The sequence below is a fragment of the Acomys russatus genome, chromosome 13 (assembly GCF_903995435.1).
Source record: "Acomys russatus chromosome 13, mAcoRus1.1, whole genome shotgun sequence".
Taxonomy (NCBI): Eukaryota; Metazoa; Chordata; class Mammalia; order Rodentia; family Muridae; genus Acomys; species Acomys russatus.
In genome coordinates, this window is record NC_067149.1 from 13,839,358 (window position 1) to 13,855,992 (window position 16,635).

Here is a 16,635-nt window from a genome sequence, read left to right on the forward strand (position 1 = left end):
ATATTTCTATGTAAGGCTTATAGCTAAAATGAAACCACATTATAGGCACTATGCCATGTGCTGAAATAGGAACAATTACAGTAACACCAAGGAAGGGATGGTAGCAAATTTATATTTTTGGTTGTGAGCCTGGCTTTTAATGGCTGAGCCATCTCTCCAGCCCACAGTTTATCTTTTTAATGGACAAATAAAAATTATATGCTTGTATTGGGTACAGTGATATAATTTCATGTGTCAACAGGTAATTATTTAATCTATGAAGCATTTCCATTTGAATGGGTACTAAGATTACAAGAACCTTGTGTTATATGTGATTTGCCATAATTATTTAAAGATCCACTATAAGTTAAAGATTATTGTAAGCTTAGAAGCAGTCATTCCAAAGAAATGAAAAGGTATGAATTAAAAGACATTAGTGAAAATAAGACAGAATCCTAAAATCTAGTTAATTTGTTGAGAGGAAAGCAGATACATAGAGGCAGACCAAGGAACAGTGAAGACAAATGGAAAATAACTTAGACTGAAAACCACACGCAGGTAACTACATCAGGCATAAAAGATCTAAGGAGCTCAACTGAAAATCAATGGTCCATGTGACTTTTTAATAAAAATAGCAAGATCGGGCTGGGTGTGGTGGCATATGCCTTTAATGCCAGCACTCTGGAGGCAGAGACAGGCAGACCTCTTTGAGTTTGAGGCCAGGATGATCTACAAAGCAAGTCCAGGACAGCCGGGGCTCTGTTACACAGAGAAGCAAAATCAAGCCATACATGGTAACATGGTATCTCCAAAAGATAACAACAAAACAAAAACTACAAAATAATGGCCCATACTCCTCAAACCTGATAGGTTTTGGAAGTCAAGGAAAGACTGAAGGCAATGCAATTGTGAGCAGGGTGCTAGAGGGAGGGCAGTGGCTCAGAGCACTCATTGCTTTCAGAGGACCCAGTTCTGACCCCAGCACCTACATCAGACACACAAACGTCTGTAACTCCAACTCCAGGGGATCTAATGCCTTCTTCTGGCCTCTGCAGGCACACACACATTGCAAACACACAGACATACACATAAATAAATAATAAAATAAGTCTTTTTTTTTTTTAATTTATAAGAAAAACTCTCAATTAAAGAAAAACACATCTTACCTTTTGGTTTTCATCTGGTCCCTCAGTTTGCTGTACATCTCTAGGACTTGAAAGAGAAAACAGATCATACAGGCATCATTTAAACAAAATAAACAACTAGCTCAGCTAAAGGAATTTCATCAAGAACACTACTCCATTCCCAGTTCCTCACCTGGAAGACACAGCATTAACTTATCAACGGTGGCAGAAATATTTCTCTGTTGTAGTCGACACTGCTTCAGCTCTTCCATTGCTATTACCAGCTTGGCAAAAGGGAAAAAAATAGAGTTATGCCAAGAACTGTAAATAAAAAGTATTCAGTTACATGTTCCTACCCTTCATTCAATTCATGCAAGAATCGCAGTTTCCTAGCAATACCTCCTATGCAAGCTAAGGAACAGCCTTATTCAATCTGTGATGCACCCCAACATGGCTTCCTACTTTCTCCCCACACTGAATATACTCTAAAAGGGGCTATTTAAAATGAGCCCTAAAGCATAAGGATATCAAAAAAGAAAAAGAAAAGAAACTGTTTCCTCCAAACCCTCTCAGACTCTATGATTTACATTCCTTGTGAGCGCTGCACTCTGGAGGAAGGCAGTCCTTCTTCCCCATACTTAGAAGATACAGCCTTGTACCTTCTAAAAGATCCAGTTTACAGGAGATTAATTCCCCATCTTCCCACGGTCACCTCATTTTGTTTTTCGCCACTATACAATAAAGACTGTGTGAAATGAAAAGCCAATCTCTATGCCTATTTTCAGGATCCATCCTAAAAGCTGTATTTCTTAGTAATGTGGAAAGAACAAAGAGAACAAAGGCGGGTGACACAGAAAAGAAATGTACTTCAAGTCAGAAAAGTTTAACATCAGCCTGGCTGATTATTACATAAATTCCAATCATCTGTTCTTGTTGTCCCATTAATGAAACAGTGGAAATAATGGTTGTGGCTTTGTATCAAGTAAATAAGTGGATATAAAATAAAAAGGTAAATTGTAAAAGTTTAACTAAGTTTGTCAACTAACAGAATTGATTTTTTTTTAGACAAAATAACTGTTGAACACTTTACACCATTTACTGCTTAGAAAGACAGGAGAGATGCAGCAATGAATAAAACAAGCAAACCCTCTACCCATACAGAGCTGATTCTAAAGAGGGAGACAAATGAAAACAACTACATAAGTAAAAAAAAAAAAAATATGTACCAAAAGTACAGTAGAACAGTGGAGAAAAACACAACGACAAAAGGAAAAAAAAAAAAAAAACCAAAAAATTGCAGACAGTGAGAGCAAGACTGCAATTTCCAACAAGATCCTCAGGAAAGATCTTACTAGGTAATATATAAAGGTAGGTAGGGTGTACATGCCTGTAACCCTAGGACTCCAGAGACTGAGACAGGAGGATTATTTTAAGTTCAAGGCTAGCATCTACTACTATAGAGTGACTTCAAGGCTAGCCTGGGCTACACAGTAATTCGTTGTTTGAAAAAAATACACATCTGGTACATTATCAGACATAAGTAAAAACATTATACACACACACAAAAAAAATAACACGAAGAGAATAAAGAGAAAGAGGGAAGGGAAGAATGAAGAAGTGGGGGAGGAATAGTGACATACGCCAGTAATCACAGCATTGGAAAGGTAGAGGGAGGAGGATCAGTTCAAAGAAGGCCTAGGCTGCAGGAGACCCTGACCGGGAAGCAACAACAACAACCACGAGAAGACATCCGAGGTGGTATGGCAGACTATTCAATGATTTTTTTTTTTTTTTTTTTAGACCCAGCATCTTATTTCACTGCACCCTGTGGTGGCTGTATTAACTTATTCAGGTAAACATTACATGAAGTAACACTAGCACCCAAGTACTTCCAACATACTGTATATACTCTTGTAAGCCACAAAATGAAGAACACTCATCCAAAGAGAACAGCACAAGACATTAAAAAAAAAAAAAAAAAAAAAAAAAAAAGCTGTGGAAAGGTAAGCTGGCCTTACTTCCTTGCCTTCATGCTGCAGTTTTCTGTTAGTATCCGTCACTTGGTTCTGTGGAGAGAAGACAGTTTAAACTCATAAAAAACAAGCGCTTGGACAACAGCTGGATAAAGATCAGAATGTAACATGAGTGGGGCTAGGTCTCTAGATGCTTTCTGTATTCCAGCACAGGGGGTCCAGCTACTTTCTCTGCAACTTAAACTCTTACCAACTTTTCTAAAAGGCATCTGCATGACTTTTTGCAAAAGGAAAAGAAAAGCTAACCAAGAGACATGTTTGGTTTAGATATTGCATTCCAAAGTAAGATATTATCATGTCCCCAAAATTACATTTTAACTTTGGAGAGAAAGGGGGAAAAAAACAAAGGGAGAAAGAAATGGAATGACAAATAATCCAAAGAGCTTTACCATCTGTGAAATGTCTAGGAAGCAAATGTTAACACAAACATTTATAACTTCACAACGTATTCCTGAAAAGGCAATTCAAGGTTTTACAGGTATCATCTTAATTCTACAAAATGAATTATTAAATAGTTTGGGGTGATTAATTCTTAACAACTTATAATACTTCCATATCCCCATTAATTTCATCAACAGTCAAAATGTGTGAATGAGCCTCAAATGAGCTATGACTTATAGGTTAAAGGAAGAGCACACAACTTTTCAACTATTTACTTTTGATGTTTCCACAGAATAAAACAAATAGATTTTTATAATCGTAGTTTATCGTCTCAGGCATCATCAAAACATGGACAATAGTAACTTCTAAACTTCTTAAACACAGACTGTCTAGGCTTCCACTAGTAACTGCTGTTCCTTATGTCACTCAACCCAGTATTTCCCACAATGTCCCTCGAGCATCAGGAAATGTTAGCTGATATTACCAACACATGAACACACGTGCATCACACACAAAGAGGAGAGAAGAACAAACAGCATGAATGCTCAGGAAAGGGACACCATAAGGAGTGTTTTCAAACTTACTTCATTCAACATCATCTCAAGAAACTAGTTTTTCAGAAGACACACCTTTTTAATTTTTATCTTAAAGTATATATTCTAACTGGATAATATAGTCCAGAGCAGATCAGAGAATGCACCCCTACTTTCAAAGATAAAATAAAATCTGACCTCTTCCAGAAAATATTTTATAAAATCTAAGAAAAAGAAGCAATAGAGACTTATATTACCTCTTTATTATTTTCCTACAAGCATCATATGTGAAAAATACTATTAACCAATAGACTGTGATGAGAGCCAAGAAAGAATGTAGCTGCCAAATGCAAATCTAAGGCATTCTCCGAAGCATCACCTAAAACTGGGGCCAGCAATCTGCTTCCATTACTGTAAAACAGTAAATATTTTCAGTTTTTCAGGCCATGAAGTCTCTGCAGTAACTAGTCAGCACTGACAGGAATACAACCATAAATAAAATGTTGTGTGCTAGTGTGGCTAGGTACCAATAAAACTTTATTTACAATAATAGGAGGCAAACTTGATTTGGCCTACAAGACAGAAGTTGCTACACACTCTCTGAAATAAAAGCAGATGGTAGGGTGGCAAAATCAAATGATGAGAATGGCATCTAGATGCCATGTGTCACGAAGGACACTGACAAACTGCAGCATGATGAAATGTAAGCTAATTTTAGAAGCCAAATATATATCACATTAAAAACAAATGCAGGCCGGGCGTGGTGGCACACGCCTTTAATCCCAGCACTCGGGAGGCAGAGGCAGGCGGATCGCTATGAGTTCGAGGCCAGCCTGGTCTACAAAGTGAGTCCAGGACAGCCAAGGCTACACAGAGAAAAAACTCTGTCTCAAAAAGAAAAAAAAAAAAAAAAAAAAGGAAAAAGAAAAAGAAAAACAAATGCAGTTATTTTTACCCCATAAATAAAAGTGATTTGAAGAAACTACACACTATTCTTCGACCCAATACACTACACCCTACACCTAAATAATAGCTGCCTCAAATACCTTGAAGAGCTAAGAAAAGAAAGGCTGCTCCTAATGAATGCCTGTCACTGGAAGACAGGATTCAAAGTAAGAGAAAGCAATATGAATAAAAATGGTATGGTTACACCAAATGATAGCACAATCTCCTTCAAAGTACTTATTCAATAATAAACTGGATTTTTAACCTATTCTGGAGGTCTCTCAGAACTAAAACCTCCAATAACCTACACCACCACTATTGTTCATACCAAAATAGCCTTATTGGTTGTATCATTTCTCAATGTTTCCAACCTCAAACTCAGACATACATTTTACATTGAGACTCATGAATACAGAAATACACAGAGAGACACAACAGACACACATGGGGACACAGACAGATAAACAGAGAGAAACACAAAGAGACACATACACAGACATATGAACACTGAGACACAGAGAGAAACAGAAACAAAGTCACACACACTAAAAAAGACACACACAGAGACACAGACTGAAACAGTTTTCAAGAAACAGTGTTTATCTTTAATAGATATAATACACTTTTTTTCTAGTCAATGCTATTCTGCTTAATTTCAAATTTTCTTAGAAATACTGATCAATATTCACTAAACTGATTTCATGCAAACCATCATCAAAAATAAACCCACAGAAGCATAATCTATGTCACTGATAGGAAAAATGGTAACTATTTTAATTCTAACTGATAACTGTTCTATACACTACAATGAAAAGAGGTTATATCAACTGTCCAGAAAGACCCTTCTAATTTAAAAAAAAAAAAAAAAAAAAAAAAAAAAGGTGGGGCGTGCATGTACTTACACATAATGTTGTGAACACAAAATAATGGTCATCATGGTAACTGTAACATAATTATATTAATTTGGTGTTATAAGTGGTTAATACTTAAACCTTTCCACTTCTAAATTCTTTTTCAGAGTTAAGAATCTCAACTTTCTTCCCCTGAGTCAAATGGGACCCCTAGAGCAGAGCTCACCAGGAATGCAGCTAGACATTATTCGTCCACGCTCAGAGTAAGTGGTCAAAGTCTGAAGCAGCCAAAATACCAAACTGCACAAATACAGCCAGGTATTCCTTCAGAGGCATCTGACCAATCTGAAGGAATTTGCAACTTGAATCAATTTAAAGTAGAGGGAGAAAGTAGAGCAAAGATAAGTATCAATCAGCAATTAAGGTCAGCAACTGGCAAGATCCCAGGCAATACTCTGCACCATCTTGTCTGAAGTGTATTCTACACCTTTCATACCCTCTGGCCCACCATGGAACAGATTCCCAAGAATATGTGGAAGAAGTATGCAATACATAAGACTAAGAAGTATAGAAAAGAATAATAAAGATTGGGATGGGAACCATGATGGCTGCGTGAAGGCAAATACCACACTAGCAAAAAAAAAAAAAAAAAAAAAAAAAAAAAAAAAAATCAACAGACTTGTTACAACTCAGATGGAGAAAGCAACTAAGAAATACAGAGAAGAGAGAATCGTTTAATGATGCTGGCAATACTCTGTCTCTCAAGATAAACTCTATCACAAAAATCTTAGGATCCAAAATGTTGCAAACTTTATGTAAGTAATGATATTTTATATTTATATATGACACGTTGAGCCGTATATATGTTATATAACACCCCACAGCTGGAAACACAGTACTATTTCTGTAGTCAAACACAAAAAATCACATTAAATAAAAGAAGTTACAAAGTTAATGCTTCTATGTACATTTAACTCATGTTTTGCAGTCAAATTATTTTTTTAAAACTATTGTAATTCTAGATAAATTTGGTGCCTAATTGCTTGCTTAGCCTTTCAATAAAATAGTTTCTTTGCTTTTCTAGCAAAATATTATTTGAGATCAATTTTACACTCACTGTCCAGTTAACCCATGCAGAAAAAATTCTATTAAGGATTCTAACTCAGATTCCAGCAATAAAAACAAAATCAGAAAGACTAGAGAGAAGAAAATAAAACTATTATTACTGACAGAACAGCTGAAGAAATGACAAAAATCTGAACTGTTTAACTTAACAGAAATGTAGGAGACTAGTCTTCGGATGACAAGGAAAGTCATCTAGGAGAAGGGATCTTCTGTGACCTGCCTCCTTCCTGAACACAAATCCTGTAGGCAGCACTCCATAGCCACTGCAGCTCTTCTCACCTTGGCCTTTTAAGTATGGCAGTGCTTAAATGGCAGGGGCCAGCAGCGTTATCCAGCAAAGAATGTGGTGGCTTCAAGAGCAGTCTCTTGAAAGAAGCAGAGCAGTAGCTGATCACTGGTTCAAGCCACTTGTAGGTATCCCAACTAAACTAACTTAAAAGAGCATTCTTGTCAGCCAAAATGCCACAATCTCATTCATATGGGATAAAAATCTTTACTACACCTTAGGCACAGTGAGACACCCCCACAATCCTAGCACCTGAGAAGCTGGGGAAGGAGGAAGTTTAAGGCCAGGCTAGAATACATAGGAGGGCCCTATTCAAATTATCATCATCATCATCACCCTCATCATTATTATTACTACTACTACTACTACTATTGCTATTAATGTAATCATATCTAAACTGCACATGTTCATACAAATTTTGTCTTTGGCCAGCCTGTCCATGTATCTTCACCTTAATTGTACACTGAATAGTGGGAACTAAGAGTATCTACCCCATGAAAATAAAGCAGGTCCCCTCAAGCATGGCCCCTACTCTTTCAACGTGAATCAGAACCCCAGAGGAGCACAGAGGAGCAGATGTCCAGCAGCATCTCCTTACTTTGAGTTTCTGGGCTTCTCCTCGTACTTTCAGTAGTTCGGTAATAGAGTCCACAAAGCCCTGGTAGTGAAAGTTGCACATTTTCTCAATTTCTCGGTCATGATTGCGGATGCGAGTTTCTAGCTTCTCCATGAATCGTCCATGTTCCTCACCATCATAGACAGACCTTTAAAGAGAAAATAGCAAGAAGAGTACAAAACTTCTGAGGAAAAGAGAATTACAAACCCAGACAAAAACTAGATCATCAGGATACATAAAGCACCAACTGCATCCATATTGTCCCCATGTTAAAGAAGTGTTGTTTTGGTTTTGCTTTAGGAAAAAACAAAAGTTGCTTTCTAATTCACTTTAAAACATTTGGCACACCATCAGACTGTCATCCCAAAGTAAACGACTTAAATTACAGCTCCTGTCCATTTGTCCATTTAGCTTACCTAGGAAAACTCAATTTAAAAACAACAACAAAAACAATTATCCAGCTACTCCATGGAGCTGAATATTACTGGAGAGAAAAATCCCACAGCCAGGCTCGCTAGGTTCGGTGTGACTACACAGCTTCAATCTAAGAGTCATCCAGCACTACCAGAAAATCCTACTGGAGATGGAAGAGTAGTTGTGCAAAATGCGTGAAAACAAATGTTTCTGCTTGGAGGAATTAGGGGAACATTTGTACAAGTTATCTTGTACATAAGACTCAAGTCCAAACACATAATTCATTATGTTTTCATTTATAACTTATAGCCTAAAGGTAAATCTATGCAATGTCTTAGTGAATTAGCGTTTTGACTACAACACGTCACACACATGAGGCCAACCTGGCATTTTCCACACATGACAGCTGTCATGTTTCTTATGAACATTTTTCACTTGAGAGGTTTGAATTAGGAATGATCAACCCAGGCAATGATTAACATCTCAAAAAATAAAAAGTAAGAGTCATAGTGAGAGACCCTTCCTTTCTCCTGCCTCAATGTGCACCCCTCCCTCTCAGCTACTGTTCAACTATACACTTCCCAGAAAGGACGGAAGGAAACACACTTAAGCATTTCCTCTTCCTTCATGTAAACCAGCCAACTTGTACTTCTTCCTCTGTCCGTTCTCCACAGACAGAGCTCATTTACAGCTAACGCTGCTTGTTATTTCAAAAACTTCTGATCTGCATCATGTATTTTTTCCCTCTCCATCACATTATTCTCACGTCTGTATAAAGGTCAAAGAAAAACTTGCCCTGAACTACACATCCCCTCCCAGCCACCATCTAGTTTTTCTGCTCTCCATCCTAGCAAAACACCTTTCCACCTCCTTCCTTACTTCCCACTAGAGCAGGTATTCATTTTACTCCTCTAATAAGCAGCATTGGTTGAGGCGTGGTGCTCACTTCTTCATTAAGCACTCTCTTCTGGAGATGTTGATGGTAACCACATTAACATAGATTTGCCCTTTCACTGATACTCATTCTCAGTCCTCCTTCTAGAACCTCCTCCTCTACTACACTTCTCTATGCTCTCTCACCAAGCAACCCCATGGCTCAAAAATACCACTCACATAGGACTGACTTCCTAACGTATAACCTACCAACCAGAGCACTGCCCTGAACTCTAAATTCAAATTCCTGTTACTAAGGCCCTATTCCGATTGGATGATAAACGCCATCCAAATGTAGTGAAGAAAAAAAAAAATACTTGTCAACCTATCTCCATTCCAAACCAGTTCCTTCCAGCACCTCCAACACACACACACACACACACACACACACACACACACACACACACACACCACAATTAATGATACTTATGTAAGCTAAGTGTCTATAATCATTTCTCTATCCATCTGTCCATTCTCTCCTCATCCAATATACAACTCAGTTGTGACAACTCAACATCCAAAACATGTCCTAGAATTGAACACATCCCATCACTTCTATTTAAATCAATGTCCAAATAATTTAGCCACACCAGAGCAATTCAACAGCCTTCAAACTTCCACTATGCATTCACTACCTCCAACACTACCACCAAGTACATAGTCCACACACCAGTTAAATAATCTCTTTAAAGCAGTACTTTAGACATTACTCACCCCCACCCCCCACCCCCAGCTTAAGTCTCTCCAAAGGCTTCTGTATTAGTCAGGGTTCTCTAAAGGAACAGAACTTATAGAAAGACTGTGTGTGTGTGTGTGTGTGTGTGTGTGTGTGTGTAAAGGGGATTTATTAAAATGATTCACAGGCTGGACCTTCCAGCTAATCCAATAATGGCTGCCTATGAACAAAAGGTTGAAGAATCCAGTCATTGTTCAGTCCATGAGACTAGATGTCTCACCTGGTCTTCAATATATGATAGAATCTCTAAGAAGCAGACTCTAATGCCGGTTTTTAAAAAAAAAAAAAAAAAAAAAAAAAAAAAAAAAAAAAAACCTGACTTGCAGAAAGAGCAAGAGCAAGCTCCAGTTGCATGGTAAACTGGTGGCCCATTGTCAAATGTTCAATTTCCTCTAAGGACCAATAGCAGGCTAACAGCTGTCTCTCAAAAGGAAAATAGTTGTCTGCAGATGACGGTAAAGCCTTGCTCCAAAGTTCCAAAGGTCTCCTCTGTGAATCACCAACAGGGGCCTGCATCAGGTCTGCTGAATCATATGGTCCAAGTGGTAGAGCAGCCTTCCCACAAGCATGGGCCTGTTGAAGAGCCTCCGTCTGTTACAGGCCCCAAGCAAAGCTAGCCGTTTTTGAAGTCCTTTAGTCTATAGGGCACAGTAAAAGACCCAGATGAGGAATATGCTGTCTCCAGAATCCAAATAGGTCAACTAAACATTGTGAATATCTCTGCATGCCCCATACCACTGGTCTCTTAAGAATTTTTCTGAGCATAGAAGTTTGAATAAGAATGGCCCCATAGGCTCAAATATTTGAATGCTTAGTCATCAGTGAGTGGCACTATGTGAGAAAGATTAGAAGATTAGGAGGTGTGGCCTTTTGGAGTGGGTGTGGCCTTGTTGGAGAAAGTGTACCAATAAAGGGTGGGCTTTGAGGTTTCAAAAGCCAGGCCCAGCTTCTCTCTTCCTGCTGCCTGCAGATCCAGATGTGAAGCTCTCAGCTACTTCTCCAACACTATGTCTACCTATGTGCTGCCATGCTCCCTCCTGCCATGATGATAATGGACTACATCTCTGAAACTGTAAGCAAGTCCCAATTAAGTGTTTTCTATTATAAGAGTTGCTATGGTCATGGTGTCTCTTCACAGAAACAGAACAGTGACCAAGACACTGAGATATAAGGCTCCTGAATTTGGATGGATTTATTTCCCATCCTCTGATGCACATATGTGTTACCAATAAATCCAATGTGGCTGCTACCTCCTGCTCACTTGGTCCAATCATCATAATGTTAGCGATACAGGCACTAATGTAATATTTTGTGAAAGAGGCAGGTGATCAATATCTCTTCAAACCAAGTTATGGCAGAGGGCTGGAAAGTCAATATAAAGGAATACAACTGAAAGCAAACTGCTTCTAGAGGCCCTTACAGACAGGCCAGAGACAAACTGCTTCTAGAGGCCCTTACAGACAGGCCAGAGACAAAGGCACTTACCAGATCAATAGCTACGCACCGTGTGCCAGGAGATGTGCCAATCTGCTCAAGTCAGGGTACCACATCGGGTACAGAGGATGGTACAATTGAAATCACTGCTTGATAAAAAGTTTTTGATTGTCAACTGTCATTCTCCACCCAGGCATCTTTCAAGTCCTTGATGGTGGCACTAATTTCTGTAATTCCTCTAGGGGTGCAATACTGGTCTTAGGTCACTATTTTTCCTGTAACAGGCATTTAGCCTTTCCAATTACAAACGTAACAGCCCTCACTCCACAGGTCAGGGAACTAGTCAAGAATTCCACCAACTTCTGTCTATTTATCCCAAACATACATTGCAGGTAGGAGATGCATATAATCCCAGGATGAGTTCAGAGGCCCACAGGTCCTAAATGTGAACCAGACTTCAGCCAAAACTCCATTAATCACCTGACCTCCATTAAGCCCCTATATAACTAAAGGGCCCTAATGTTTCTTGAGGTCTCCTGGAATCAGCATCAAGTCAGAGGCAGTAACGAACACATTGACTGGGACATGCCAATGTCCTCTCTGAGCCCTGACACTCCTTCAGCAGACACGTATGTGCTCATGCCCATGTTTTCTGAATCTGGAGGGATATGTGGTACAGGATCATCACACACTTATCCTCTAGATAAGAAAGTTTCCTTTCCTCAGCATGTCAGTTCCACTACCCAAAATTAAGGGACACACATGCGCGCGCGCGGCGCACACACACATGCATGCCCACATTCCAATAAAAATTTTCAACACTGACCAGTAAAAACACAGGCATCAAGATTCATTCCCTTCCCTTGAGAAGAAAAAAATCAAAGAAATTAAAAGCAGCCCTCTAAATGGATGAGTTTACAACAAGAGCTATCTAGAACACACAAGACAGAACCTACCACTGACATTTCACTAAGTTCCAAACTTAACTCTACCCCTTTCAAAGACAATAAAGGACTCTTCTCAGTGAAGATACTCATATTCCTTGTCCTGTGGAAAACTGGGGGTGGAGGGAATCATTGAAAAAATCCTCAGACTTAAAGACAAAAACTGGTGTTATTCTTTTTTTTTTTTTTAACTTTTGGTTTCCATTTCAGTATATTCTGACTCAGTAATAAATTCTAAATTAGGTTCTACCAGGAAATTTTTCATTCATTCTCTCCAAAGATAAAGGACAAAGTTGAGGGGGAGGAGATCCCAAAGTTCAGAAATTCAGGAGCCAGGTATGGTGAAGCTTGTAATTCAGCAATTGGGAAGTGGAGGCAGGAGGTGAGGAATCCAAGGCAAGCCTAAGTAACTAGTGTGAGGACACCCTAAACTATGCAAGGCTTACTCAAAGAAAAATAAGAAAAGGAAAGAAATTCAGAGCTTAGATTTATTTAGATAAATAACGTCTTCCTGGATTTCCTATAACTAAAAAAGAAAATAATAAAAACCTAAACTAAAAATCAAAAGAAAGAAAATGTGGATTATAGATGCCTGATTGCGGAGTCTTGGTCTTAGCACTGTAATTAGCTACATCTTTGGCCAATTCAATACATCTCTCTGACCTTCAGCACTTTCTCATTTACAAAATAGGAAACAGCAATCAATTACAATTTCCCTGAAGTACTAGCTGAGCATTAAACTTTCCAATTCAGGCACATAATGAGAAAAAGCATTGAGGACAGACAGCAGGCGGTACTTTTAACCTCCTTATCAGTGTCACCAAGTTTCTATTCAGAATCTTTATGATTTTAACACTCTCTTCAAATATGATGATGAGTAACTTTATAGGCATACAGTGGACCCTTGGAGTAAAAAAAAATTAAATTAAATTAAGATAAGAACTTGGTACAGAGCCTGTAATGTAATCCAACATTCAGGAAGCTGAGGCAGGAGACTGAGCTACACAGCGATTAATACCAAGCCAACCACAACAATATGGCAAGACCCTATCTTTTAAAAAAAATAGAAAGCAAAAATCAGAGATCAAATCTAAAACACACACATTTAAATGAAAAAAGTAGGCAGTGTTTAGGCCACCCTGTATTTTGCATTTTGTGAAAATTTATAGAGCTCCCTAGCTCTGTGTGAATTCTTTATGTACACACAAAATGAAAAGGATACATAGTTTCCATATGGCTATCAGAGGGAGGTGAAAACATAATTACTTGCATTTTGTACCTTTATTTTTTTAATTTTTTTTATCTTCTATATATACATTTATATTATTATACATATATAAAATAAGCTACACAGAGCAAAAAGAACCAAAGAAACAATCAGGAATTATACTGATGTTACATTCATAGTGTTTTGGCTGTTTGTATTTGGCAACCTTGAAGAAAACATCCTTCTTATCTTAGTGAGTCTAAAATTTGGAATATAAATCAGTATCTATCGTATCTCATCTCTATCAACTTAAAACATCTATCTAGACCTAAAAATATCTTAACTTCTAAACAATTCAGCTTAACTGTAAAATTAAACTATCTGGTCTTCAATTACATCAGAAACTTGAGACGTAATAAAATTAATTACTTTAATAAACAGGAAGTGCAGGTTAGCAGCTTCCTAACTGAAAAAAATGACATAGACAGTTTGCTGTCTCAACAGTCACTCAAAAGTATATAACATTGTATATATAACAAAGTATATAAGCATCATCTTCAACCTTCTGACCCAATATATCTGACAGATGTATTTGTGAGGCAGGAACTACTGAGGACCTGCTTACCCTGTATTGGCAGTTTGGCCATGAACTGTGCCTGCATCCAAGCTTGCCCAATTGTAGGCAGAAGTCTGTCAGTGGCCAAAATGAGGCCCAGTGGCTGGTTTGTCACATTTGAAGCCATCTCCATAAGGAGGTTCTTTGATGCTCATCTTCTTTGAGGTAGGCTGGCTGTTGCCAGGAGTAAACCTGTCTTATTGTCAATGAATTTTTTAAATAGTAAAAACATCTTTAAATGTCATATTCTGTAGGTCTCTGAAGTTTTTGAAGAGCATTTTGTGTCTTTAATTACAAATTACCGGCCAAGGTGGCACATGCCTATAATCCCAGCACTCAGGGAGGCAGAGGCACGCGAATCTCTGTGAGTTCGAGGCCAGCCTGATCTACAAAGCGAATCTTGGACAGCCAAGGCTACACAAAGGAACCCTGCCTTGAAAGCAATATTGCTTCTACCACAGTAAAAAGCCAATGTGAACTGACTTTACAGTACACGTTGACTCAGCATTTCAAATGTATTTCAGCATAAGCCATCAGTAACCAACAGACCTATCAGGTACAAAAGGCAAAAATAAATAAACAATTCTTAAAATCTGGAAAAGATAGAGGTCTACTGTTAACTTTCTACCGGCAGTCTGCACTTTTCTTAAATAAATATTATACTATTTTTCCTTCTGAACAAATGACTTCAAGTGGAGAAAGACTGCCATCTAGTGATGACCAATTTCTAATATTCCTTAAAACATGACACTGATGTAACCAAATGAAACAGACTGCTCGCCAAGCGCAGTGGCTCAGGCCTGTAATCCCAGCACACAGGGAGTCAGAGTCAGACAGATCTCCGTGAGTTCGAGGCCAGCCTAGTCTAGAAAGCCAGTCCAGGACAGCCAAGGCTACACAGGGAAACCTTGTCTCAAAAACAAAAAACCAAAACAGACTGCTGTAAAACATCTAAAAACTGCAGTTGATCAAATCTGTGGGTCCAAAGCAGGGGGTGTAATTCAACTGGTAGAGTGTAGCCTTGCATACAGAAAGCCCTAGAACTGCATAAAACTGGGCATGGTGACACAGGCCCATTATGCCAACACTAGGGAGGCAGAGGCAGGAGGATCAGGAGTTCAAGGCCATCCTCATCTACACAACAAGCTTGAGGCCAGTAGGGGCTACCTGAGACCATGTCCTCCAAAAAGTAAAAGGCAGAATCTTTAAAAAAAAAAAAAAAAAGTCAACTCTTTGAAATATTATTGTATTTCTCTGTGCGTATGGCACAAGATGCATAAAATAAAAAAGAAGACCTTGTTGAAAAGATAGAATAGGAGCTGGGCAGCTGTGGCACACACCATTAGCCCCAGGACTGGGGAGGAAGAGGCAGGTGGATCTCTGCCTGTCTACAGACCGAGTTCCTGAACAGCCATGGCTACACAGAAAACCCTGTCCAAAAAGAGAAAGGGGATTACACTTGTAGAGTGAGTCAGTTGTGGACTAGCTGTGTCTACATAGCGACTATTGACTTTTTTTGTTTGAGAAGTCCCAACCCTGGTGTTCATCTTCCTATCCTACCACAAGAGATAAGCACTAAATTGCCTTGTCAGTGACCAGTTAGCACAAAGATGTGTCATACAACTCTCACCAATGAGAAGGGAAATCTGTCAGTGAAAGACCAAAGTGGGGGAGGGGAGTGTTATGCCACCTGAAGGATGCCGGAAAAGAAGTTGCTTTTCCTACCTCTCAAACACTGCCCTGTGAAAATGAGACACTTATAGGCAGGTGAAGCAATTACCATGAAGAGAGGAAACGGTGCTAATAACCTGGGTTTGGAAAGGGGAGAGGAGCCTGGCAGGGTAGCACAGGCCTTTAATGCCAGCTTTGGGGAGGCAGAAGCAGGTAGACCTCTGTGAGTTTGAGACCAGCCTGATCTATAAAGTGAGTCCAGGACAGCCAAGGCTACACAGAAACTCTGCCTAGAAAAAAGGAAGGAAAGAAATAAAGGAGGGAAAGAGGAAGGGAGGGAGGGAAGGAGGGAGGGAGGGAGGAAGGGAGGGAGGGAAGGAGGGAGGGAGGGAGGGAAGAAGGGAGGGAGGGAAGGAGAGAGGGGAAAGGTGGAAAACACCCAGGTCCCAGACTGTGAAGAAATCCTCAACAACTGTCTCCAGATACTCTATGTTAGTCAGTCAATGCCCAATACTTAAGCCACTTTCCCTCTATATTCTGCTATTTGCATAATAAAATGACAGAATGTTGTGCAGTTTGCAAAGGTAACAGGCAAATCAAAGAGACACAGCAATCCGTCTCCACTGCTTGTTAAGGACGCCGGTCTCCAGCTTCCACTACCCTTTACTTTTCCTTCCATTTCAAAGTAAATCTCGTCCATGCTTAAAACCACAGCTTGCACCTTACTTCTTCTAAGGACCCATGGACCCATTTCTAATCACTTAGAGCCTTTCATGCACACATCCTTTATAACAACGATCTGCCCTC

The 16,635-nt window shown here is 39.1% G+C and overlaps 1 protein-coding gene across 1 annotated transcript in view; it reads right to left on the reverse strand.

Moving 5' to 3' along the window:
* Nucleotides 1-16,635, reverse strand: part of Exoc6b (exocyst complex component 6B) — a 440,601-nt gene that overhangs the window by 360,730 nt on the left and 63,236 nt on the right. Inside the window, exons 2-5 of the mRNA XM_051154822.1 lie at nucleotides 7,856-8,021; nucleotides 3,122-3,169; nucleotides 1,297-1,387; nucleotides 1,146-1,191 (exon numbers count right to left, since the gene is read on the reverse strand). Of these exons, the coding sequence (XP_051010779.1) occupies nucleotides 1,146-1,191; nucleotides 1,297-1,387; nucleotides 3,122-3,169; nucleotides 7,856-8,021 (351 nt within the window). The remainder of the gene's footprint in view (nucleotides 1-1,145; nucleotides 1,192-1,296; nucleotides 1,388-3,121; nucleotides 3,170-7,855; nucleotides 8,022-16,635) is intronic.